The 24,279-nt window shown below is 46.7% G+C and overlaps 1 protein-coding gene and 1 long non-coding RNA gene across 5 annotated transcripts in view; one reads left to right on the plus strand and one right to left on the minus strand.

The window, feature by feature from the left end:
* The window catches only part of LGR6 (leucine rich repeat containing G protein-coupled receptor 6), a 151,711-nt gene that overhangs the window by 81,163 nt on the left and 46,269 nt on the right, over window positions 1–24,279 (plus strand). The window contains exon 5 of the mRNA XM_052815412.1: window positions 21,422–21,637. Within this exon, the coding sequence (XP_052671372.1) occupies window positions 21,422–21,637 (216 nt within the window). The remainder of the gene's footprint in view (window positions 1–21,421; window positions 21,638–24,279) is intronic.
* Window positions 1–24,279, minus strand: part of LOC128154582 (uncharacterized) — a 109,246-nt gene that overhangs the window by 23,466 nt on the left and 61,501 nt on the right. For 2 of the 4 annotated variants that reach the window (XR_008239379.1, XR_008239382.1), the window contains exons 2-3: window positions 6,133–6,275; window positions 136–240 (exon numbers count right to left, since the gene is read on the minus strand). This is a non-coding gene — a long non-coding RNA (uncharacterized LOC128154582). Of the gene's footprint in view, window positions 1–135; window positions 244–6,132; window positions 6,276–11,125; window positions 11,585–24,279 lie in introns of those variants that run through there. The other 2 variants (XR_008239381.1, XR_008239380.1) reach the window with 2 other exon arrangements.

Consider the following 24,279-nt stretch of genomic DNA (forward strand, 5'->3'; position numbering starts at 1 on the left):
CCAGACACAAACTGTGCACAGGAGGGACTGAGCCAGTGGCCTCCCACTCCTGTCTCTTTCTTAAAAAAAGAAAAAAACCTGTTAGACATGACAAGACTTGGGTTCAGGGTGGGAGTGGGGGCAACAACTTCTGACCTGCAGGATGGCTCTATCCAATGCTCTCGACTACACCAGCCAGACCCACAGCTTATCCACCAGCCACCAGGCATGGTGAGAGTAAATAAGTTCAAAGGAAGGCTCCTGCTGAGAAAAAAAACATTTAATGGGATGGAGCTTAAAGTGCCCCTCCAGCCGAGGGAGCCTGGATACCTGTTCTTATGGTCACAGACTGCCCAGGGCTTCTGGACCATCTTTACACAGATGACTGTTTAAACAAACACCCTTTTTGGGAGGCGCAGCTTTGAGAACCAGCAAAGTATCAGAAAATAAGAGACGTGCATTGGGAAAACAGCACAATACCTTGTGGCAGATCTGCTGTTGGCAACACCTCTCCCCCTGACTCAGACAGGTATCCTGCTCGCCAAGTCAGAAAGGTGGGACGTGCTGCGGTTGGGCTGGATCTTCTTCATCACATCTCACCTGATCAGAGAAACTGGAAAGGGATTAGCTAAGCCACAGGCAGTAAATTAGTGGGAATTGGTAGACACAGCAAAACTGTGGGGCAAGATGCTGTGGATCTTTCCCCATTAGGATAATAACACCTGCATATAGCCATCTCTAGCTGCACACTCAGAAGTGATTTCTGGAGACTTCACTCACTGTCAGTGCTTGCACTGCTTTGGCAAGAATGACATGAGCATGGGAAGGCAAAGTGATCTTCCCTAGGGCAACAGCAAAGTCAGGAGTAGGACCTAGGTGTCCTGGCTCCACTTGCCACATTAAGGTGTTTCCATGCCTCATTCAAGACTCTGCAATGGCACGCTTGGTATGTATAACCAGCAGTCATCAGGAGAGGAAGTATTTAGGATAGACTGTGTGAAAGATGAAAAGCTCCCAGGAGAGAGGTTTCTGTAACGAAAAGCAAGTGGCAAAACAGTAGTATCTTCTGTAGGTCTCACATCAGTGAACCCACCTCACCCATCCTCTTCTTTCTGTGCTTACGAGAATTCAGGGTAAAGCCATAAAAGATCAGTCAGGTCCCCTAGAGTCGCTTTTCCATGCTGTGCCTGTAAGGGTAGGTCCAACTCTTCAAAATGGGGGGGGATGGAGGGGCAGTCACTGGAAGCAAAAGTTTCAGAAGTGTCCCACGCAATGGAGACCTCTTCCCTGTCTGAGCTACCTGGTTAAAGGATTGGCAGAAGGTACCTCTCAGAAAGACTCTGATCGCAGATCACCAACAGGCTGCAGTAAAACCTGCCCTCAGTACGGAGAGTACAGGAGGTAGTTATTCTCCAAGATAGTTATTCTCCAAGATAGTTATTCTCCACAGACAGTTATTCTCCAAGGACAGGCACAAGCCAGCTGCACCTCACATTAGCGCTGCACCTCACATTAGCACTGCACCAACCCCTGTCTGTGCTTCTAGCTTGGCCACTTGAAAGTGTGGAGGGCACATGCAGAAAAAGATGATGATTTGCACTTTCTCCTCTTTATAAAGAAACTGTACAACAAAGAATCCTTAGGCACGGTGAAGGCCCAAGAACCATGTCTGATAACTAAGCCCAGCATGGCTATGAGGCACAGCCCTGCTCTGGGCGGATGGGGACATTTCTGAAGACACAGTGTGTGTTACGAGATTGTACCACTGCTGTGTCTCACACTGGTGAAAGCATGACCTGCTTTCATCCTGGGTCTCCATCCTGTGCTGCTCCCCCAAGGGAGAAGCCAGTGCTTGCAGAGTCTTGCAATTCTCCTTCTAGCTCATGTTTAGAAATGCTCTTCTGTAGCCACCTTTTCCTCTGTTCTCCTATCAAACAGGAAAATGATCCATAAAAATAAATGAGACCTGATTTAAAAAACAGGAGTGGCACAGTGTGGACAGTCACTATGTCTTAAGGCAGATACAGAGCTAAGATGCTCTACTTGGTTTTCACTGGTGCTGCCATGACTTCTCCAAATGTAGTTACTAACCTCAGGCCAAGAGCCTCCAGTACAGGTCTGCATTAGAAAGTTTCTTTTTTTTCCCTCTTTTTCAAATCCTGAGTCATTTTCCACAAGTTTATGAGACTCTTGTGTATTCGTTGCCAAAAAATTAGCCAGCCTGGAACACCCATAGGTCACCCAGAGTATGGTTTCCAAGCATTACTGGTCAGGCTATCTGAGACGCAGTGTACTCGTGTTGCCCAGAGACTATTTTTTTTCCATTCAGAAGAGGAAGTGGCTTTATGGCACACCATGACAGTTCATCAGTTACCAGACTTGTACGGCACTTCATGGAGTATTAACTATCTGCTTTGCAGGTTGGCAACAGATGCTGTGCAGGCAGGACAGCTGAAAAGGGGGGTGAAAATGGGAGCGAACAGGAGTGGGGTGGAACAGACAGCTGTATTAGACAGAAAGGAATTGTGTGCTGGTTATTTTCTTGCTCTTTCAGATATTTGCATTTGATGTCCACGTTTGTCATTCTGGGATTCAGGCAGGATTTGAAGGGAAAGTATGTATCTCTTATGGACAAGCTGGCACAGGAGAGGAAAAACAGACTTTTCGATACACAAGGCTTTTCTCAGGTTTACAACAGAAGCAGCCAAACTAAGTGGAAGCTGAGAACAATTGTTTTGAGCATAGCTCTACCAGTAGGACTTACCAGGCAATTCAAGGGATGAGGTGGCCAAACAAGTAAAACAGAAAGGCATGCTTCTAGCCACTGTGGGACAGAGAGAGGTTGGTATCTACTGCCTGCACAGCACCAAGTTAGAGCTGAAAGGTAGCAAAAACCTGATGTGTCAGTGGAGTCTCTGAAACAGGAGAGAGAAAAATAATGTTTAATAAACTCCAGCTGTCTCCAAAGGTAGCAGCTGTCTTGCCTTTTGAGCATTCAGAGAGGATGCCCACTGAGATAGGACACATGCACCCAAGCCTTGGTAGCACTTGGAATTGAACTGCTGGGTCCCTTTGCTGCACTGCTGGGGTCCAAGCTGGGGTCCCAGGCATGAGGCATGTTCAGACCTGTATTGAAGTCCCTCTGCTTGCTGGCTGAGAGTGCCGGACAGTGCAGGCAGCCAGATGCTCCTCAGGCTCCACAAGATGCATGCTGTGAGGTCATGGTACCAGCTAGGAAGTTTGCAGCAAGTTTGGGAGTCTCTAACAGCAGGACATCAACTTGTACATACATGGTCAAGGAGACGAAAGTCCAGGCAGAAAGAAACTCCAATAAACATTGTCACTCAGAGAGCAGAAGGAAAGTTATTCCTCCTTTTTATTGGGGGATGCTGCACAGAGAAGTAGGATTCTCCTGTCCAGAATGATCAGAGAGTCCACGGCACAGTCAGGGCATGAACTCTACTCCCCAGAGTACCTTGCCCCCAGGAAACCTTGTTCCACATTGGAGCTCTCTTGCTTTGCACATGCACCCTGCATGCCTTCCCACACAGGTTTTTTTTGTGGCAGCCTGAACAAAAGACTCCACCTCCAGGGAGAGGAAGCAGCAGCTCTCTGTTAACATGGCCTGGGTCCTGCCCTCACATCTGTCTCTAGAAGACCAGAAACAAGGCAGGAGAAACACTGGCCAGTTGTCACAAAGAACATGCTTACACTGCTCTCCTGGGGCCCTCTCCCTGCTCTTCCCTTCTGACCTGGCTAGGATGAGGATCTGTCTTCAGGCAAGGAGCTTTCTCAAAGCTGCCAGCCCAGGAGCTTCAGGTGTGCAGGATTTTCCATGGGAGGTGTGGTGTCACCTGCAAAAGATGTGTTGTAGTGCAGGAACCAGCAATGGGAGGACACTAATTTTAACTAACCTAGATGAGGCATACTGGCTTTTAGGAAACCTAAGTTACTGAAGTTCCAGTCCTTCACAGGAAAGACAGCATGCCAAAAAACTGACTTTGGATTCAGGCAAGTTTGGGTGAGGTGAGAGGGTCAAGGTGTTCCCCTGTGGATGCTCTCCAAGAGGCTGTTCCTATTGCCCTGTGTGATCCCTCCATACCTTTTATAACCAAGGAAGATGCAGTCCTGAGTTTTGGCAAATAATATTTCAAACACACTAACAGGGCTTCCTCCTGCAAACTCTAACACAGGTGCTGGGAAGACTGGCAAACCAGGTGGACGTTTCCAGTCATTCAACATAACTCCATGACAAGGGCATTTGTAGGCCTAGGACAACCATTCCCGATCACTTCATGTGCTGATCCAAAGCTTGGCTGCTCCAGGTTGGCTTACTGCATATCACCGAGTATCACTGATCAGGGACTTCATGTGGTCTGGGCCACTCCTCCTCCAGAGGGAGATATCCACTATGGGGGGTCAGCATTTCCCAACCAGAGGTGTTCATGATTCACTCTGCCCCATGGATATCAGCCAGCCTGAGGAGGCAAGTGTCAAATCTACCCAAATATCCCCATCCACATCAGACACACCTGTCCTTACAAACACCCCTCATCACAGGTCTTCTGAAGCTGCAGCCATGCCTGTGGGGCCAGAATGAGACCTGCCCTGCTCCCTGTCAGCTACAGGATGTGGAGGCATCATTGCCTGGAGCCCAAGCTGTCAGGAAGGAGACCTTGGCGGGGATCACTAAATGAATACAAAGAGGAATTTGGATTTCAAAAGAAGAGAATACAAAGCTCTGGAGACTGAGCCTCCTACCAAGTGTGAGGGAGCTGCTTCCCAGCAGGCTTGCTTTATCTGGGAAGCATGTTGGGAAGCCCAGTGGGGAGGATTAGAAAGAACACGCACACCTGATGGCAATGCTCTGAGCCCTGCAAGGGGTGCCAAGGCTTTGCGTAATGCTCTGATCCAGTTGTGATCCCCTGGCAGAGTATCTGGTTACCAGTGGTTTATAGGTGCAGTAACAACATACCATGTGTATTCTGGAAGAGTCGTGTGTCAGTCTAATTAACGACTTTGTGGTTTGTGAGCACTTAACTAAAGCAGATGGGCACTGTGTCTGTTCCTCTGCCAGGCAGAAGGAGTCCAAGGTATTTCAAAGTGAGCAGGTGCTATAAATTATAATTACCAGGCTTGCAGAGGTAGAGAAAGCAAAGAGAAAAGAAACCTGATGGATTAAGAGATCAAGATAAACTCTTGGGTTTTCTTTTTCAAGTACTTATGGAAAGTGAGGAGAATGGCTGGCTCTTTCTGGAGTTTCTCGCAGATCAGCACTTTGGGAAGGTGCTTAGCGTGTGTCTGGCTCCTCTGGGTGGGTGTTGCCTACAGCAGTTTGGAGGGGGAAGGACAGATTAGTGCCAGCCAGAAGAATATCAGAGCTTTTCCAGTATGGGTGGCTATATGGTGTCCTCAGGACAGTCATCACAGCTTCTCCCACCTGGCTTTGAGGCCAGAGGCTCCAGGAGGATAAGATTTCTAAGTGGCCCAGTGCAGCTTTCCCAAAGTTACCACTGTAGTTCAGGTCCACAGTACCAGCCTGTGCTTTCAGCATGGTGATCTGATTTCTAGCCTATGGCCATGAATCCAAGAGCTCTGCATTTCCTTGGGGTTCCCTCCTCCAGACTGGGGAGGAACTGCACTAATAGCTAATTGCTGGGATTTTGGGAGACTTTGGGCATCCCTAGGACAGTAGCAGGTTTTCTGACTCAGTAAGACACAGCAGCATAGGCACAAAGCTTCTGGAGTCAGCATCCATTCATTTATCTCCTGCCCCATGGTAGCTCATTTCTCCTCCCACAGAGACTTGTGGCTGCGTGTCACTTCATGTGGACCCCAGACCCCAAGCGTGTGGACATAGGAGGCACAGAGATGCTGACACACATAAAGTCATCTAACCCCCGGTGGGCCATCAGCAGTGTGGAAGGCTCCAGCTGAGCTCATCTCCATATGTCTGAGCAGCACCCTTTAGTCAAGAAAGAGAACTAGATGCACTGGGGGAGAAACTCATCTCCTGGGAAGCAGGCACCTGCCTTCATAGATGGATCACTCAGAGCAGTGCCTGGTCCTCTCCATTCACAGCTGGAGAGGGACACACAGTTCAAAAGGAGACATCTGAGTACAGTTGAGATGACTTCTAGCTGTGATACCGACCTGTGCATCAAACTTGATGTCCTCAGTAAGTCCTTGGTACCTGGAGCATGGCATGTGGATCAGGGAGTTAACCACAGCTCTAGCCCATCCCCTGGCCTGCATGTGCAGGGGGTTGTCCAGAAACATCTAAACATCTGGTAACCCTGCTCCAGAGGAAAGAGAGCATGTAAATCATAGTCCATCAATACCAAAATTTGGGATAAGCGGGAACTAGAAGTCTGGTGTCTTGGCTAAAGGTCTGAAAAGCCCATTCAGCCCAATAAAGTAATTTTCAGATATTTCTGCATCGTCCAAGTGATCAGCAACAGTCAAGGCCTTGGACTAGCCTTGACCGTGGGATTTCCCCACAGCTGTTGCTGCCCCAGCAGCCTCCAGCACACTAAGCCCATACCTCACTTCATCCTTGCATTTGCAAGCACAGAAACCCATTGTGGCACATGAGACTTGGAGAATGGTTCCCAGCTACTTTTCGACAAATCTCCCCATTGCATTCACCTCCTCCTCTGCCATCAGTCTCTCCTATCTCTCAGTCATGCCCCACACCCTGCTCTGCGATATTCCCTTTCCCCAATAGCAGCTGCAGCGCTTGCCTTCATGAGGAGTGAAGCCTCAAGATTCTGCACTGTGAGGTCAGGGTCTTCTTGCCTCCTTTCCACAATGCACTTTAAGTCTTCTCTTGTCTCTCTGGCAAGATGCACCATAATGCTAGCAAATACTGTCTTCAGTCCTTGTGGGCAGTTTGTTAGCCCTGTATCCCAAAAGGATTGACTCTTTTGCTGTTGGGCTTGATGGTGTGTTTGCTAAAGCAAAGGGGCCCAGGAGAAAAACCTGTGGCCTTGTCTCCATCTGTCTTCTGTCTCTTGGCAATTCCTCCTGCATGCAGCATGTCAGGGAAGCAACTGCAGATAAGCAAGAGACCTTCCCTCCATGTCAGCATGTGTCAGTCACCTAGAGCAAACCGTTTCCTGCTACCTGGTGGCTAATGCACCCAGTACACAGTTAGCCATTACCACTGCAACAATACACAGGTGGTGGGCAACAGCCCAATAGGTCCCATTCCCTGGGATCCTGTCCTTGCTCTCATTTTAGTTCTTCTTTCTCCGTCATAGTCTTTGTTCGCTGCATCCCTCTGAAATATTTGCAGGATTCGCTTGGCACTCTGCCACAAATCTGTTGTTCCCACAGTCTCCCTAAGGAGGACTCCAGTCCCATCAACACTAGTTCTGCTAATGTCATCTTCCCATTTCAGATGCTTATATGACAGCAGTGTCTGTCCTTTACATCTGTCCTGCAGAAGGATTCAATGCCTTCATGATCTGACAGGATGTAACCTGTAGGACAAACAGTGTCATATACATTGTTCTTAAAAATATTGCAAGCATTTTCATGTTTTCTACAAATATCATTTCCCATTATGTTCTGATTTCACTCCAGCTTTACTTGACTCATAATCTCTGAGTGCTAAATCAGCCTGACATATACACTCCTTGCATACAGGTTAATTTTACCTCCAACTAAAATAATCCAGTTCCTCCAACTGTCAGAGGTTTGCCACTTCTCTGACAACTTTAGCAGGAACCTTTTGGAGTCTTATGGAAATGCAATAAAGACTACTTCATCCCCTGTCCCTCAAGGCAGGTAGTTATTTTTATACATATGGCCGGAGATTAAAATGCGAAGAATGACTTATAGCAATTTGAGAACATGTGGACTTTGATGTAGACAAAGGAGGAAAGCTCTTCCCACCTGATCAGATTCTCACAAGCATATAAATTCTTATGACAGAAGGAAGAAAAAAATTACTTTGGAATCAGCATGGCCTGAAGAGCTCAGTCAATTCATTCCTCATTTCACTTCTTTGATCTATTTGAGATTTGACATTTTGCTGTTAACAGCAATATTCTTCTCTGTAAATCACATGTGATGTAGTAAGGTTTAAGAAAGGTGTTGTTTCCATTGGGTGTTTAGAGGATAAAAGCTATGGGAAAAACAGAAATCTATAAAGTCAACATAACATAGCAGTGACTTACAATCTGTTGGCATAGAAGCTGTCTTGTGGCAAGACCACCTCGGTCCTGTAACATGACTTATTGGCTACAGGGTCTTTCTGGAGCACAATGAAAAAAGAGGTCACGGAAGAGCAGTGAGGTAGTTCTTAATGGCGAATCTGAAGATGGACTGAAACAAAGTAACCACAAGTACTTTTGGTACTTGGTGGTTGCTGCTACTGAGAGCACAGGACCTTGAATTTCACCCGTTATATATACACCACTTTGCAGCAGAAAGCATGCCTGTGACAGGAAAAAGAGCCCAGAAAAAGTGTCACAGTGCAGGCAGCATGCTAAAGAAGTTCATTCCACTCTAGAGGACACTTGCTGCTCAAAACCTTCCTGCCCCATCTCTGAAATCCCCTCTTTTCCCTGAGACACCTCTTCTTAGCAGACAGCTCTGGAGAGGAGCACAGCTAAGACAGTGGAGTTTTGTCCCCATTCTTGTTTTCAGAAGTCTGGTCTCCATTTTGGCATTGCAAGTGTTTAATGGTATTTCTACAAAGAAGAAATCTAGGAGGGGCAAAGAGCAGATATCTACCACATCCAAGTGAACACTACAGTCAGGCGTGCCGCACATCTGGATGTACTGCAGGTAACTTTCATGCAGTGATGTAGCCATGGTGTGGTGACTCCTTGCTGAAGTTTGACTGCTGTTAGTATTCTTCACTGGCTGTAGGGAAGCAGGAGACTCTCTGGCTCCATGTGCCATGATCCTTCCTCCCAGGTGTAGTGTGCACAATCTGAGATTCACCTGAAAACGGCAAGGTGGCCCCTGTAGCTTGTGTAGTTGAGCCAGTGCACAGGCAGTGAGGAAATGTTACAGTTGTGTTTTCTTTCTTTGGATACAGGTGGGCTGATGTCCCTGGAAGGGACTGAGGCTCTCCTCCTCTATGGCCACATCTCGTAATTTGGTTCAGGGATGATAAGCCAAATTCAGAGGAATTACTGCTTTTTGGCATAGAGTTTGAGCAGACAAGATTTTTCTGATTCTGTGTACCACAGGCTGTCATCCAACCTGCCGCTCGCTAGCTCTTTTCTCCACTTCACCCAATCTGAGCTGTCACTGAAGACCTGTGCTTGTGACCAGGATCAGCAGCAATAGCTTGGCAATATCAGACCAGGTTTGAGGAGAAAAAGGTGCATTAAAATACAAATCCAGTTCAACATTCAGATTTTGGAGTTGTTCCTCTGCTTACACTGGCCTGATCCAAATCCCTGGTCTGGGTCCAAGAGTATCCCAGACTAGGAAACGAACTGTGTCACTGGACCTTATTTCTTATTCCAGCAGCTTTCTCTGCCATTCAGCTTGTCTCCCCATATTGTTTATGGAGTGTTCCCCAGTACCTTTGAAGAGCACTAGCATTTTTACTGCAATGACGAACAATAATACATTTTCAAAAGCCATTGGCAAATCCACTTGGCAGAAAATGCATCACCTTCTTTTATAGGGGCAAAAACCGTGGCTTGGTCACTGTGCCCTTGGTAAGACCCAACAAGCAGCTTCACTGCCTTCCCTTTGCAGCCCTCAAAGAACAGCAGCGGGATCAGCCACACTGGCATTTGGTATTACAGTAGAGTAGCCTGGGCCAGGTATGTAGTTGGGAAGTCAAGTGGCTGGGACCAGGAGGCTGGTGTCTTCATGCCTCTGCTATGACTGGAGTGCTAGATCCTTCCCTCATGGTGGGAAATCCTAAGATACCACCAGGAAGGAAGTAAAATTCTTCTGAGTCATCCTCCATGGCCTCGCTACACAACCTTCCTTCCCTTCAGGTAAGCTTCTGATGTGCTCACGTCTCCCTCAGGCGGACCAGGTGGATTGGTCTCCTCTGACCGTAGCCATCTAGATATTACTCATCTCAGCTAGTCAGCAGTGGAAAATGATCAGCATCTCCAGAGGGTGAATCATCCCTGTTATCTCAGAGCCCTGTCTAGCGAGGGATGAATCACTCTTTGGAGGATTCTCGTTTTCTCTTCTGGATATGGAAAGACCCTATAATTGGTTTCAAGTTCTGTGTGAATAAGGCTGGGTGAGATGTGTTTTTACTAACCTTGGAGAGCAAAAAAATGCCCCTCTCCTCACCCCCCACTTTTAGCTGACAAAACCAGATCACCGAGCTAACACACATCATCAGAGCATGGGTACCAAAGCAGAGCTGAGCATCTCTCCTCCCCCATGGCCCCGTGCACATGACCCAGCACACACTTGAGTAGCCCTCAGAGAAACCTATCAGAGGAGATCGTCTTGCCCAAAATGCAAGTGCAAGGAGCAGCTTACCCATTAACCAGAGAGGAATTTCTCTGCACTCCAGAGCTGGAGGGATTTGAATTTGTAACCACTGTTCTGGGGGCAAGCCAGAAATGAGAAAGGCTTCTGACATGAGTACCGGGTACATCACAGACGTGTTTTTTTCCTGTCAGTAGGAGGAACTTAGCTGGTCAGATTAGAGCCTTCTCTGCTTAGGAGTAAAAGAGCATGAAATGCAATGTGGTTATCCCACTACAATGACCTCAAAAGCTTTTTTGAGAGGAAGATTTAGAGACAACACACAAGCTGTTGACTGTATCATCCTCAAGGAACAGTTCTCTTTAGCAGTGCCCCAATAAATCCCTGCCTCCATTTATCCTTCATCCATTACTCCCTGGCTTTGAGCAATGAGACGTTGTGAAGTTTATGTAAAGGAAATGTCCATATGGCTCATGCTTGTGAGTGTCCATAATGTGAAGGATTCCTGGATTAATGTCCCAGGAAGATGAGAGTGTTGTGTTGTTTATCAGACTAACAGCTAAAAGTTTAGTGAACTTCAGTCACTGTAACATTTTACTGTGTGGCAGAACAGGCAAATAATACAGAAAAATAGGTGTCTGCATAAATTGCTATCTCCTCCCAAGAATGGTGTCAGCAGATATAGACACTCTACCCCTGACTGCATCAGATGCCTTACCTGTGTACACAGTGTGTAAAAAGCAGCAGTTTCATCTCTTTACAGCTTTTGAAATTCTTTCCTGGAATGTGTAGAGAGTAGGCTCTTCAGCTCCCTGTGATCTTGAGTTGGGCCATCATGTTCATGATAATCACCTGAGTCAGTTCCCCTCTTGAGACTTCACTTTCTAATTTTCCCATTCATTGAGCTTGTGGCTGGCAATACTTGGAAGGGGTTGATGATGAGTGACACCCTTGCCATGCCCCAGGACCTCCGGGATCACTGGTTGTGCTTCCAAGAGAAGAGGTCACAGCACAGGTTGGGTGGCTTGAACTGTATTTTTCTAGCAGCTTGGCAGAGGTTATACCTACATAGCTATGCCCATCAGGTACTGTAGTCACCTCCAAACTTTTCTGTATTGACTGCTAGCAATCCAGCATGGCAACTAGGAGCTCCATTTGGATAAACATTCAAGGGGTCATTCACCAAGCTGAAACTGGTGGTCACTTGTCTATCTATATTTTTCCTACCTTTCTCTGCCCACACTGCAATGACTGCAGTACCCATGTTTCAATAAGCAAATGTCCCTCTGAAAAACACAGAAATTTAATTCCACCTTCACACCCCTCTCATATGCACTGTCAGTTCCCATCTCAGGCTGTAATAGCTTTCAGGAAGAGGCACATGCTATCTTGACTGCCCTGCCAGTGCCTAGAATATTGTAGACACTAAAGAAATAATAATCACAGCTCACATCCACAATCCACACACACACACTCTTGCATATGAGTCATATAGTAAGTTTCAATGTGTTTCCCATTGACCTTTATTATGGGGACTCATGAACCTTAACTCACTCGCTTATACACATAAGTATCCAGGGCATGCTGCATTTCCCTAGTGACGACTCAATAGAGAAGATGGACAATGTGTCCCAGATGTTACATACAGTAGAAACAACCACATAGCAGAGAAGATGGGTCCCAGATGTTACGTACAGTAGATGTGTCAGTGCAAGAGGAAGATGGGTCCCAGATGTTACATGCATTGAATGTGTGAGCACTCCTGATGAACCACAGACAAGCTTCAGGTAAACTGGAGGTAGGAAGGCAAGCAAGAAATGAACAACGTGTTTAAACTGGCACCCATCTATGCAGCATTTAGTCCTCTGTGCAAGACATATTAGTCTGCTCTCATCTTTAACTCTCTGCCTCTTTCATAACCCTGTGGACTTCAAGAAGTTCCTCCCATAGCAAGGTAGGTGGGAGCACGGTCAATCTAGTGAGCCTCAGGGATGAAAAGTACAGAACTGTCTCACCTTATGAGGTAAGGCATAGGAATCACTAGCTGTGTCAGTAGGATAAACACCAAGTTAATTCTTAGCCAAGTGATGTGATGCGCATGAGCAAAATTTTAGGAGCAGCAGGAGCCAGCCCTGTGCATGACAGGTCCTATGAGACATGGTATCTTTGGCAGTAGGAGCTCAGTGTCATGATCTGTGCATGACAGGTCCTATGAGACATGGTATCTTTGGCAGTAGGAGCTCAGTGTCATGATCTGTGAGGTCCCTGCTAGCCCAGGCTGTAGATGGTCCAGATGGTCCAAGCAATCTGTCTCCTAACAGCCATCTGCAGTGCTAACCGCTCTTGAAGGGAAGCAGCTCCCTTCACAGCCCCTTGCAGTACAGGGCAAAGCTACTGTTCCCTTTGTACAGAGGAAGGAGGAGGCAAAGAAAAGCCAAGCAGCTTGCCCAGGGTCACACTGAGCCCATGGCAGAACAGGGGCACTGGACAGCTAGCTCCAAATCCCAGCCAAGCAGACTATACCCTGTTTTCATGACTCAGTGTTACACCTTAAAAGCAGCCCCAGCTGCCAGAAAGAGCAGAAGAGCTTTCCAGTACCCTGCAGCTCTGGTGTGGCTCAAAAACTACTGTGTCTAGCCCATGGAGGATTGCCTCAGCCAGAGAGGGGCCAGGGGACAGTCCCATAGACCCCTGTGTTGGCTCTGGAGGGCTGCCATGCTGTTTAAAACAGCCTGGTAACTTGTGGAGGGACCAAGCCCAGAGGGCCTGAGGCCCTGGTGACGTGGAGAGCTGTTGTGCACTCCTCTCCAGGACAACATCTGGCCAGCTGTGGGTCACACGTGTTTAATGAGAAGTGACACACCACATGCATGACCATCAAGGCTCAAGGCTCTCAGCAAAGGCCAATGCTTCTCCCCATATATATATGAGACTATAGCTCAATAGTCTATGAGCTATAAGGATGAGGGTTATTTAATTTCTGAAACAAAGGTGGCTGCATTGGAAGGTCAAGGGGGATCCTGTGGCTGCTCACCCAACACAAGGAGGCACTCAAACACACCAGGGTACAGTCCAGCACTTCAACAGGAGGAAGCCCCCATCCAAGTGTCCATCAAAACAAAATAGCAATGATTGCCTGAGTCAACCACCACAGACTGGACATCTGGAGCCCTATCTCCATGTCAGCTCATGAGTGGAGAGTGGATGGAGCAAGGCAGACATGAACCCAGCTGTGACACCCCCGCAGGTCCCCACTGCCAGACAGGGACGTTGTGATGCATCTGGTCTGGCCCTGGTCCCAATGCATTCAAGGTGTGAGCTGGCTCTTATGTCCCAGTACATGCTTGGCCCTGGGGATCTCTCAGGGTGTCATGAACTGTCCAGAGCCTCTCTCCCCAAAGAGCAGTGTGTCCTGTACCTTTTGTCCCCAAGAGCTGCTCTCCCTTCTCTTTTCCAGCTAGCTTGTGTGCTTGAGAAACACTGTGTTTCCCAGCAAATATGCAGGACCCACCCTGTTTGGGGGGCCTTTGAGCCACTCTGTTTAGCCTCTGGCTGCTTTCTATACCTTCTCCATTTTCCTGTGCCTGGCACCATGGGCAAGGGGGGCAATGCCAGGCACCCAGGGAGAGGGTTGGTCGGGGAGTCGGTGCACCGGTGGAGTGCAGCTGCCCAACTGCCAGCAGTTTCTATAGCTGCACAGAGATTTTGGCAATCCTTCCTGCACGGTTCTGACCTGAGGGGTTTTGGAGGTGTCTGCAACTGGGGATAACAAAGCCCTCTTGTCTGTACCAAAGGCACTTTGTGTGGAGTCTATGTATTGCTCTGATTTCATTTCCTGAGCATCCCTCATGGAGGGCGTCCCAGAGGTACATGTCCCATTAAGTCAGGAGTGAAGATTCATTGCAGTCCAAATGGAGCCCTGCAAATTTTTCCACTAGGTCCTGTTCCACAGCCAACTGGGAACATGTTTGCATCTTGAACCTTCATTCACTGCCTGGGATGGTTTTCACAAGAGTTTTTAGCCTGGAAATAGAGCTAGGGAACTCCTGCAAGTCTTGCTTGAGGGCTGTGAGCTCTTCTGTGGCGGGGCAGAGAGCCCAGGTGTTGGAGCAGGCCTACAAGGCAATGTTTTACATATTCAATAATGTGTCATTCATAGAATCATAAAATAGTTTGGGTTGGAAGGGACCTTTAAAGGTCATGTAGCCCAACTCCCCTGCAATGAGCAGGGACATCTTCAGCTAGATCAGGTTGCTCAGAGCCCCGTCCAACCTGACCTTGAATGTTTCCAGGGATGGGGCATCTGCCACTGCTCTGGGCAACCTGTTCCAGTGTTTCACCACCCTCGTTGTAAAAAAATTTATTCCTTATATCTATTCTGAATCTACCCTCCTTTAGTTTAAAACCAGTACCCCTTGTCCTATTGCTACAGACCCTACTAAAACTTCTGTCCCCATCTTTCTTATAAGCCCCCTTTAAGTACTGAAAGGCTGCAGTAAGGTGTCCCCAGAGCCTTCTGTTCTCCAGGCTGAACAACCCCAACTCTCTCAGCCTTTCCTCACAGGAGAGGTGTTCCAGCCCTCTGATCATTTTTGTGGCCTCCTCTGGACCCGCTCCAACAGGTCCGTTCTCCCACTGTAACTGCAGTGTGTTATGACCACAAGGACATGATAGGCAGAGCAGAAACTGAACCCAGTTTCCCACCTTCCAGGTTAGCACTGCAGTCACTGGCTGCCTTTCTCCTATTTGGTATCAGCTGATGGAAGAAGCCCTTGCTTCTCCCCTGGGTTATTTGGGCAGGCTCAGGGACTCAGAACGTCCTGCCTCTGCATGTCGGGGCCCCATCAGGTGCTGCGCCTGGCAGAAAGAGCAGCACACATAGAGCTGGCTTGCAGGGGAGTGTGGCAGAGAGTGGAACAGAGTGCCTTCACGTAGGGTGTTTTGCAGGGCTCTGGAGCCATCCTCCCTTGCTGCTCTTTCAGCTCCTTGCACGGCGAGTTCCCGGGGAGCTCACAAGCCAGGTACTGACTCAGTGTGTCTGGGAGTTTTGCCTGAGAAAGGAGCTGAGGTGTTGGCCACAGTCATTAGTAAGTTATCAGAGAAGTTTAGCTGCAGTGACATCATCTCCTTCTTATGTTACTACAAGGAACTTAGATCCTATTATGGGATAGGAGGTAACTCAATCGAGCCTTTCAAGATAAACTCAGACAGGAAGAGAGACATGATTGCCTGAAGGCACCAATTAGACATTTCTGGTGAGATCAGCTCTGTTCAGCCGACACACATGCACACTGGGGCCAGGGAAGACAGCAAGCACCTCACTCCCCGAGAAAGGGGTGGTCTCAGAGAGGGGTGGGCAACCAGCTCTTCCTCCCACTGCTGCCAGGTCAGTCCTCACTCCTTTGAGGGTCGCAGCTCTCTCTCCAGACCGTCCTTTCTTTATGCCTATATTCTGCTGTTGACAGATAAGATGCAGAGGAGCTCCCCAGTTTGGAAAGAGAACAGCCCAGCCTGGTACCACCCCATGCTGCATATGATCTTTCATGGCAAGTTTTCTCCCACTTTACCAAGGGAAATAATAGCCCAATATATTGCAAAAAATACTGGGAGGATGGATTTGAGTTTGAGGTCCCACTGTCCTGTTGTGACTGGGCTGTGAGCAGTTGAGGAACATCACAGAGTCTATAATGCAGACTGGTTACTGCACATAGTTTGTCTAAGGCATCCCAACAGCCAGCTATTATTGGCTCTACTGTGTGCAAGGAAGGAAGAACAGCAGCAAAAGTCAGGATATTTCCTGACAGCATGGCATTGTGCATTTTTATTGGTTTCCAGGCTGCAGCTCCTCCTGTAAATGCTCCACAGCCAGAAGGAACTGGAAAGATATTGGCAAAGTTGCTTCTGCCAGCCATAGCCTCAGATTTGCACTACATCTGTTAGGAAACAGAGAGACTGTTTCTGGTTATCCACTTCTGCACACTTCTGCCAGTCATGTTACAGACAGTAGGATGCATGTGCTTACAGATGTCTAGGAAATGCACTTGTACATCCCCTGAAATGTTCTGGAAGCAGTTCTTGGAACAAGACAGTTCTTAGAAACCGCTGGGTCTGTAGCACAGGAAAACAAAGATCTCAGATTATAGCTCGACCTGTCAGAATCAATACAAAACCTATGACATGCTCGCTGCACTGGCAACTGCACATAGCCACCACCACCTGGACCTGCTGAATGGCTGCACTGATTGCATTGGGTTATCTTCTGCACACTGGGAAAGAGGAATCTCCCACTCTTGACCTTTTCTCATTAGAAAAGGACTTCCCTACCTGCTTGGTTCCTTCTAGGAATGTTTTTGATCCTAGCATCATCTCCGGACTGTTCCTGGCAAGAAGGCAGGCAATTCCTCCTCAAGCCTTTATCAAATATAGACAATGCTCAAAGCAATGAAGTGGTTCTTCAAAGGCATGCTGGGCTCTTAACCCTGCACCCACACAAAGCCTACCTGACACTGCCCTGCCCAAGGAAAGACTTCCCCTTCCCACCCCACACAGGTTCCTTTGGCTCCCCAGAGCTGCCACTGGCTACAAAAGCAGCAAAGGCACCAGCTGATGGGGCTCAGACATACTTGCATTTGGTGCTGACCTGCTCCTCTCACCATGGCTCAACACAGCTGTGAACATCTGCTCAGGGAACAAAGATGACATAGGCAATGCCTCAGACCAAAAGCCAAGGGACTTTTGATGTTCTTCCCAGGCAGCTCCCTCTCTCCCCATCCCTGTAGTCCCCAAAACAGAAAATGGAGTAAAATCTGAGGTGATTCCAGGCACTTTTAGGACTTTTGACTAAGCGTCATGTTGAGGTCATATAAATGCCCCATAACTATCAGCAGTAGATGCAGATCTACAGCCAGAAGCTGAGACTTTCAGGCAGCTGGTGATTTTCATATGCTGTTGTTCTCGAATGTCCCACTTAAAATCAGCTCCTTTTGCCTGCAACAGACAGGACAATGCTCTGCAGTGCCTTGCTTGAGCCTGTGAGGTCACTTGGAAATCTTGTCCATGCAGAGATCTGGCGACCACTGTGTGTCATCCGCTCTCCAGACCTACAGCACTCCTTGACAGCAGGCATGAGATGAAGTCCCACTTCTAAGCCATGCAGCAGCTCCATGAAAAAAGGCATCTTCCTCTGCAAGCAACAAATGGGTTAATGCTTGCAAGGAAAACCGAGTGATTTGGTGAAATAAAGATTAAAACATCTCCGTGGAAGGTGAGGAGCCAGCCCCAGCCTGCGCTGTCCCATTTACCCACTAATCGGCCCAATTATCTTACGTATAAATCATAACACAAAACACTTACAGAGCCAGAGTCACACACTGAAGAAAGGAGAGAACTGTTGGGTTGGTTTTTGTTTAGTATAATTGATATAATTACTAACAACTCTGTGCCAAGAACTTCAGCTTTTCTCCTTCCAGAAGAGAGTGGAGAGCTGTCTGAAAGCCATAGCAATTAGTAATCCCCACATGCACAGCTTTTATTAGAAAGAATGCACCTCTATTCCAGAAAGAGCCAGCAGCTCCCTGAGGAGCAATTAAACTACCCAAAGATCTTTTGGTACCAGGAACACAGCCATCACTTAGTCCATGTTCCCTGTTCCCTTGTCAATGCTGCAAAGGCACATAAGGAATCCTGCCCGTCATGCTGCGTGTGAAATGCCTTCACCTGGACACTTCCTTGTTCCTAATTTTAACTTCACTAGCTCCAGGTAGGTGTATCTTGCTGTGCTGTGGTCCAAGCAGGCTGCTGTTTCTACAGTTGCTCAGCCCCTTATCCAGCTCATTGCAACCAGCACAAAGTCTCCCTTTCACTCCACTGATGAATCTGGCTGGGGTCTGATTTTCACACTCTGGAGCAGATTAAGGCATCTGTTACGTGGCTGGAGCTCACCAACACTCCCCAAGCATGCTGCTCTCCAGATAGTGTCTCATGGACAGTGGCCACACTCGTCACAACACATCATGTTGCCACCAGGCAGCCCCTGCGGAGGTGAGGAAACAGAAGACTTGGGGTTCATTTGAGTCTTGCAGAGGTGACCTCTCATTGACAGCAGGGTATGGAGACATGGAGCAGAGCCTGGCTTGGAGCTGCAGCAAGTCCAAAGCTAATGGCCATCCAGGAGTGTTAACAAACTCCTTAGATGAATCTCAGTTATTGCCCCTGTACTAACCGTAGGGATCCACAAAGACAAGAAGTTGTCCGAGTACCTCAAAAAATCCACCAAGGACCCATGCTACCTCACTGGCACTTCTCTCACACCTATGGACCATGGATGTAAAAAAGTGCCTTTCCTGAGCATATGTTAAATAGCCATGGAGCAAATCCATCAACATTAATGGTTTTACCAACACCTGGGGCACTGTCACACTGAAGCCAAACTCCTTGTGGCTCACATCTGTGGCTTCACCCAGGAGTTCATGACCAAAGTGGGACATAAAGCTAGACCACCTCACTCCCTTGCCAGGAACCATCCCTGTCTGGACAGCTCAGCCTGGTGTACCAGCCCTTGGCTCTATTTTAGTGTCTCCATTTCTGAAAGCTTAATTTGGTTTTGAAAAATGATAACTATTCTCAGTGGATATTTTCATTGTCTGTTCTTTAATTAATTAAACTTGAAACAGAGCATTCACTTTAAAACAATTTTCAGTAAACATATAGGGATTTGGATGAAAGAATGTCTCTGAGAAAAGTAAACAGTACTTCTTTTTTTAAAAATAAAACACAATTATGATGCCAAAAACTAACAGAATTCTTATGCTGAAGAAGGAACGGAAAAATTAAGCAAAGATCAACTTTTCCCACACAAGTTTTAATTTTGGTCAGAAAGTTCTTGTTTGTCCCAAAACATTTTGATGAAAATTTTCAAATAGAGTCTTTAATTGTACCCTGAGCTGCTGCAGGGTTTGCTTTTCTGCTCTTCATTCTTTGGATTTGTCTTCTCAGGAAGATGAATGATGCTATGCTCTGATTTATTTGTAGTCTTGGTGACAGGAGGTAAATTGAGGCAGAACTTGCAACATGTCCACCCTCTTCAAGAGGAAAATATACACTGTCTTGTGCCAGCTCTCTGAGCAAAGATGCAAACCCTATGGCAACTGAGCTGAGCTTTGGGTGTGATGTGCTTTTGTCATTGATCAATCAATAGAGCTAGCTGAAAAACTCTCAGCTGAACAGCCTTGCGTCAGAAAATGCCACTTTGCAGCAATACAAATGTATTGCAATTTAGAAAAATACATTGATGTGGCAAAATGGTAGTAATGAAATAGTTATTTAATCCACCTTGGGGTATCATTTGAGCTGACGTTTTGTCAAGACTTGTACACTGCATTTAAAGGACAGTTGTCTGAGAGAGATCTCAGGAAGGTTTGGTTGTACTTCTCGACCAGGTACAAATCTCTAGCTTTGTCCATCCAGGTCAGATCAGCCAGTGCAGGAAACGCTTCTCTCTGTGGCATAGGAAAAGATCTGTTTCCCAGGATTATCTGAGAATTTCACCCAGGAAATACCACCCCTACCCCACTGCACAGACCACAGCTTCCACCTGGCGTTTTCCCTGCTCTGTGCACATGATGGGGCATCTGGTCTCCTCCACCAGACTAGAAGTTTATTGCTGGGTGCTGGGAAGTGTGTTATGAACTAGGAAATGTTGTCTGTGCTCTTTGGACAAGGGTCTGGTGCTGAGTGGGGAACAGTGTCTGGGGGTTTGTTCTGGTATCCAACTTTCATCAAAAATATTACCTTATGCAGTCAAAAATACTAATATCTATACCACATTCCTTTATGGAGGATTGTTGATTTGAGGGCTGGGCTGTGACAGTTCTGTTAACTTCCTTCTCTCATGCTTTGATAAGAGACAAAGTGCTTTCTCTTTGCAATTCAAATTCAGAGATCTTTCCTTTAGATAGCTTGGAAAAATAAAATAAGCTCTGTTGGCCGTGGATGGAAATCAGAATTTGTTTTCTCCTTGGTATAATTGGTTCCTGGTGTTTCATCCAAATTTGAAGTGTTTTCCTCTTATATTTTGATTTTTAAATCTACAGATAACATATTGTATCCTGCTCACCACTGTTGAAATAAGAGATCTTTAAGAGAGATGATTCCCAAACCTAGTTTTTTAACTTCTTTTTTTCATAATAAGCTTAATATTTTTTGGCTTCTCATTCTATTTCGGAACAAAAACAAGTCTTAAAAATTAAAGTTTCTCACCAAATTAAACCTCAAATTCAACTACCTTAAGGTTCCCATGATGATATGAAAAAAAAAGCATTTGGCAAATCAAGGAGGAAGAAAGGCCTGAACATGTGTGATACAGAGAGCACAGGATTAATTCTTGCGCCATGACATATGGTCTGACTAGTTTATGGTGCTTTTGCAGGTAGCTCTGGCTGTTCAGATCAAATACAGGACCCCAAGCAGGGCTGCCACATATTTTGCATTTCCAGACAAATCCTTTTCTTCTGGAATGGGGCTTTGGCCACACGGTTTGGCTGTCCTGCACATCCTGCAGCAGTGGGTCTAAGCGGGCTGTGGGGTAACGCAAATAGGGCTGTGCCTCTGCAGATCAGCTCAGGCAGATCCACGGCAAGCCCAGCCCCAGGGGATGCAGCTTTGATGCTCATTTTTAAGGGGGGTGCCTGCAAGCCACAGCTGGCCATCTGGTGGGTCCATGTGAAAGGACTTAGCCCAATCACTTTGTTTAAGAAGCTGCCATCAGTTGGCAGCACTAAATGGCCATCAAGAAGGGATCATCCTTGGCCGCGGTCAAACATCTCCAAGCACAGGCAGGAGGAGCCTTGCACCAAGACCTCCTTATGCTAATCACTATTTACAGCCTAATCCAATCTCCCTGGCCATCAATCCATCCCACCTCGACATCAAAACTCCCTTTGCATAACACTGCAGCACATAAAGCAATGCTAGATCTGTCTCTCACTTATCCCCACCCTGTTTCTTTCCCACTCAGACGCCTGGATGCAAACCTTATCTCTGTGGTGCCCGAGAAGAGCTTTGAGGGGCTGCTCTCCTTGCGTCACCTGTGGCTGGATGATAATGCCCTGACGGAGATCCCTGTCCAAGCTCTGAACCACCTGCCAGCGCTGCAAGCCATGACCCTGGCTCTCAACCAGATTTGGCACATCCCCGATTATGCCTTCCAGAACCTCAGCAGCCTCGTGGTGCTGTAAGCCTTCTCCGCTTGTTATTGCCTCGCAGCCATGGCAATCCTCCGGCTGGGACAAGGTGCTGACTGTGTCTAGCAAATGAGGTCTGCCTCCCATGGGAAGACCTGGTGGCCGCTCCCCAGGAGCAGCTTTTTGCTGCAGGGGTGGCAGGCAGAGGTTTTGTTCACAAGAGTCAAGGAATCCCCACCGTTTGATATAAAATGCTAAAATTGCCTCCTTTGATTTTTTTGCATATTTTCCCCACTTTTCACTGAAGAGCCAGAAAGCTCCCTGATATCATTCAAAAAATGCCCTGCATTTAAAAAAAAAATCAGTATCTGGAAACAAAAAGCAGATTATTTTCCCTGAAGATTAAAGCAATAAAAAGCTTCTAATTTCTATTTCCCCCTCCATCCCTGTGTTAAAACTACAGGAATTTCTATCAACATGAAAAAAAAATTGCAACAACTTGCAGTCAGGACAAAAGGCAAATTTTTTTTTCTTGGAAAACGTGCCAAGAAAACTTTTTGACCAAATATGATTTTGAACAAAAGGTCTAACCTCAACACCTTGTCCAAGCCTGTGTGTGCTTTTTTGCATGACTGTGTTATATATGCAGATCAAATATTCTTTGCAGCAATCACAACCCCCTGGTGCATGTTGTTGTCCAGTTCACATCATAAACATTTTACTGACAATGTAGAGAACAGTGCTGCTCTCAGAAGATGCCTGGGTCAGGAGGGAAACATTTAGTCCATGGGCAGTGAGACACACTAAAACACTCTGCAGCCTGTAATCAGAAAGCAAACGTCTTTGGCAGTTACGTCAGAAGGTGCATCCTTTCTATCAACAGAGGCTTGTATATTATGTAGCTTTTAAATGGAAGTTTACATGTGCAAATTAGCTAGTCATTACATTTTTGGTGTTGATTAGCAAGTTCAGGTGTGATTGCCAACTACTTTAGAGCTCCTGTATCTGCATGAAATGCTACCTTTTAGTTTGGTAATATGTATTGATACCAGGGTATTAAGTAACCTCAGCATGTGGTGACTTAGTGAAAGTTTAGCAATTATTTTGCTTTCAAAATTTAAAGTGTTTACTGAAGCCATCTAGCACAGAAAGTGCTTGGACATAGCACAGTCCAGAGTTTTATTAAGCACCAACTTCAGCTGTTTAGACAAAGCATAAAGGCTTATTTAGGAGAAATGCTAAAAGCAACTTGAGAAATGTCAAATAAGTAGTTTTCACCCACAATAGTGCTCATTCTGCAAGGCATCGCATGACCATCATAATGCAACCACTTCATTCAGCTTTAATAGCTAGCACGGCGGGTGAGCTGACATTTGGGGTTTTATTTCAGTCTCAAAAGCACGCTGCTTTCATTCTGGCTTATCCCATACTTTGGGTGAGAAGCAACTCCTTAATTAAACAGGCAAGCTCAAGAAATAAAAGTCATTGACCATTAGGTCACAAGGGAGAGAATAACGTCCCACCACAGACAACTGGAAGGGAACATATGTGTGATCCTGCCAGGCACTGTGGGACACGATGCTAAATTTTTGTGGGATCACAAGTGTTTGGCAGAACTGGCCCCATAAATCTCTCCCATGCTTCCATGCATACCCTTGTCAGCACACAGCCAGTGGAAAGTCACCCAGCATCCTTCCTGCACCCCTACCAAGGATGTTTCCCTGCTTCAGACTCACCCACCAAGCTGAGAAGCAAACAATCCCAAAAGCCAGCTGAGCTAGGCAGTAAAGTTTTGGAGGAGACTTTCCCTACCAGGATGCAGATGACACATATGTGCATTCCTCTGCAAGTATCTGAATTTGCACATAGAGGGAGAGGAGCTGGCTGCTACCATAAACATCAGGAAACTTCTAGCCTAAGAGGAATTAAAATGAGCACCTGGGGGAGGAGAGCCAAGGGCAAACGTGGAGGAGCACAGGGGAATCTCTCGTATACAGCCTGATTAATACTCATGGACACAGCTGACCACAGCTGAGGGCATGACCTTCCCAGGTGCAGAGATGTGCTTTTCCTCCTCCACACACCTTGGGCCTTTGGGAGAGATGTGGGTGATCATCCTGCACTAACACAAAGCACCAACATCAGAATATACAAGCCTCAATCTGGAATAAGTTAAGGGATTCAGTCTTTGCTAATAAATTACACCTCTGTTGAGGAATTCCCTGATCTTATTCCCATCTATTGCTGCTGCAGGTTTCTAACTAGGGCTGCAGGGTGTTCAGTAAGCAGAGCCTCATGTAAATCACTCATCGTAAAATCTATGAGTCTTGGTAATTGGCACCATCCTTTCCCCAGCTTTGATAACAAGGACTTCATGTTGGCACTGTGCTGCTGATGGCAGAAGGGAGATGGCTTATTTGATCAGGGTGGCTCATGGGAATAGGATACTGAAGATGTTACCTCCAAGTCTGATCTATTCAGGAATGTGTCTTGGCATCTACAAGCAGAAATAGTCCTGAATATTTTTCAGTTAATGATTTAGATGAAGAAAAGGGTTTTTTACAAAAAGCATCTTCTTTCTTGGGCATAAAGATTTTTCATTTAGAAGCGAGCATCTGAAACCCCCATGCTGCTGTGCTGACAGTCTGATAAAGTGCATGACAGCAGTTCTTATTCGTGTCCCTCATCTCTG

This window comes from Harpia harpyja, chromosome 19 (assembly GCF_026419915.1).
Source record: "Harpia harpyja isolate bHarHar1 chromosome 19, bHarHar1 primary haplotype, whole genome shotgun sequence".
NCBI classification, from domain to species: Eukaryota; Metazoa; Chordata; class Aves; order Accipitriformes; family Accipitridae; genus Harpia; species Harpia harpyja.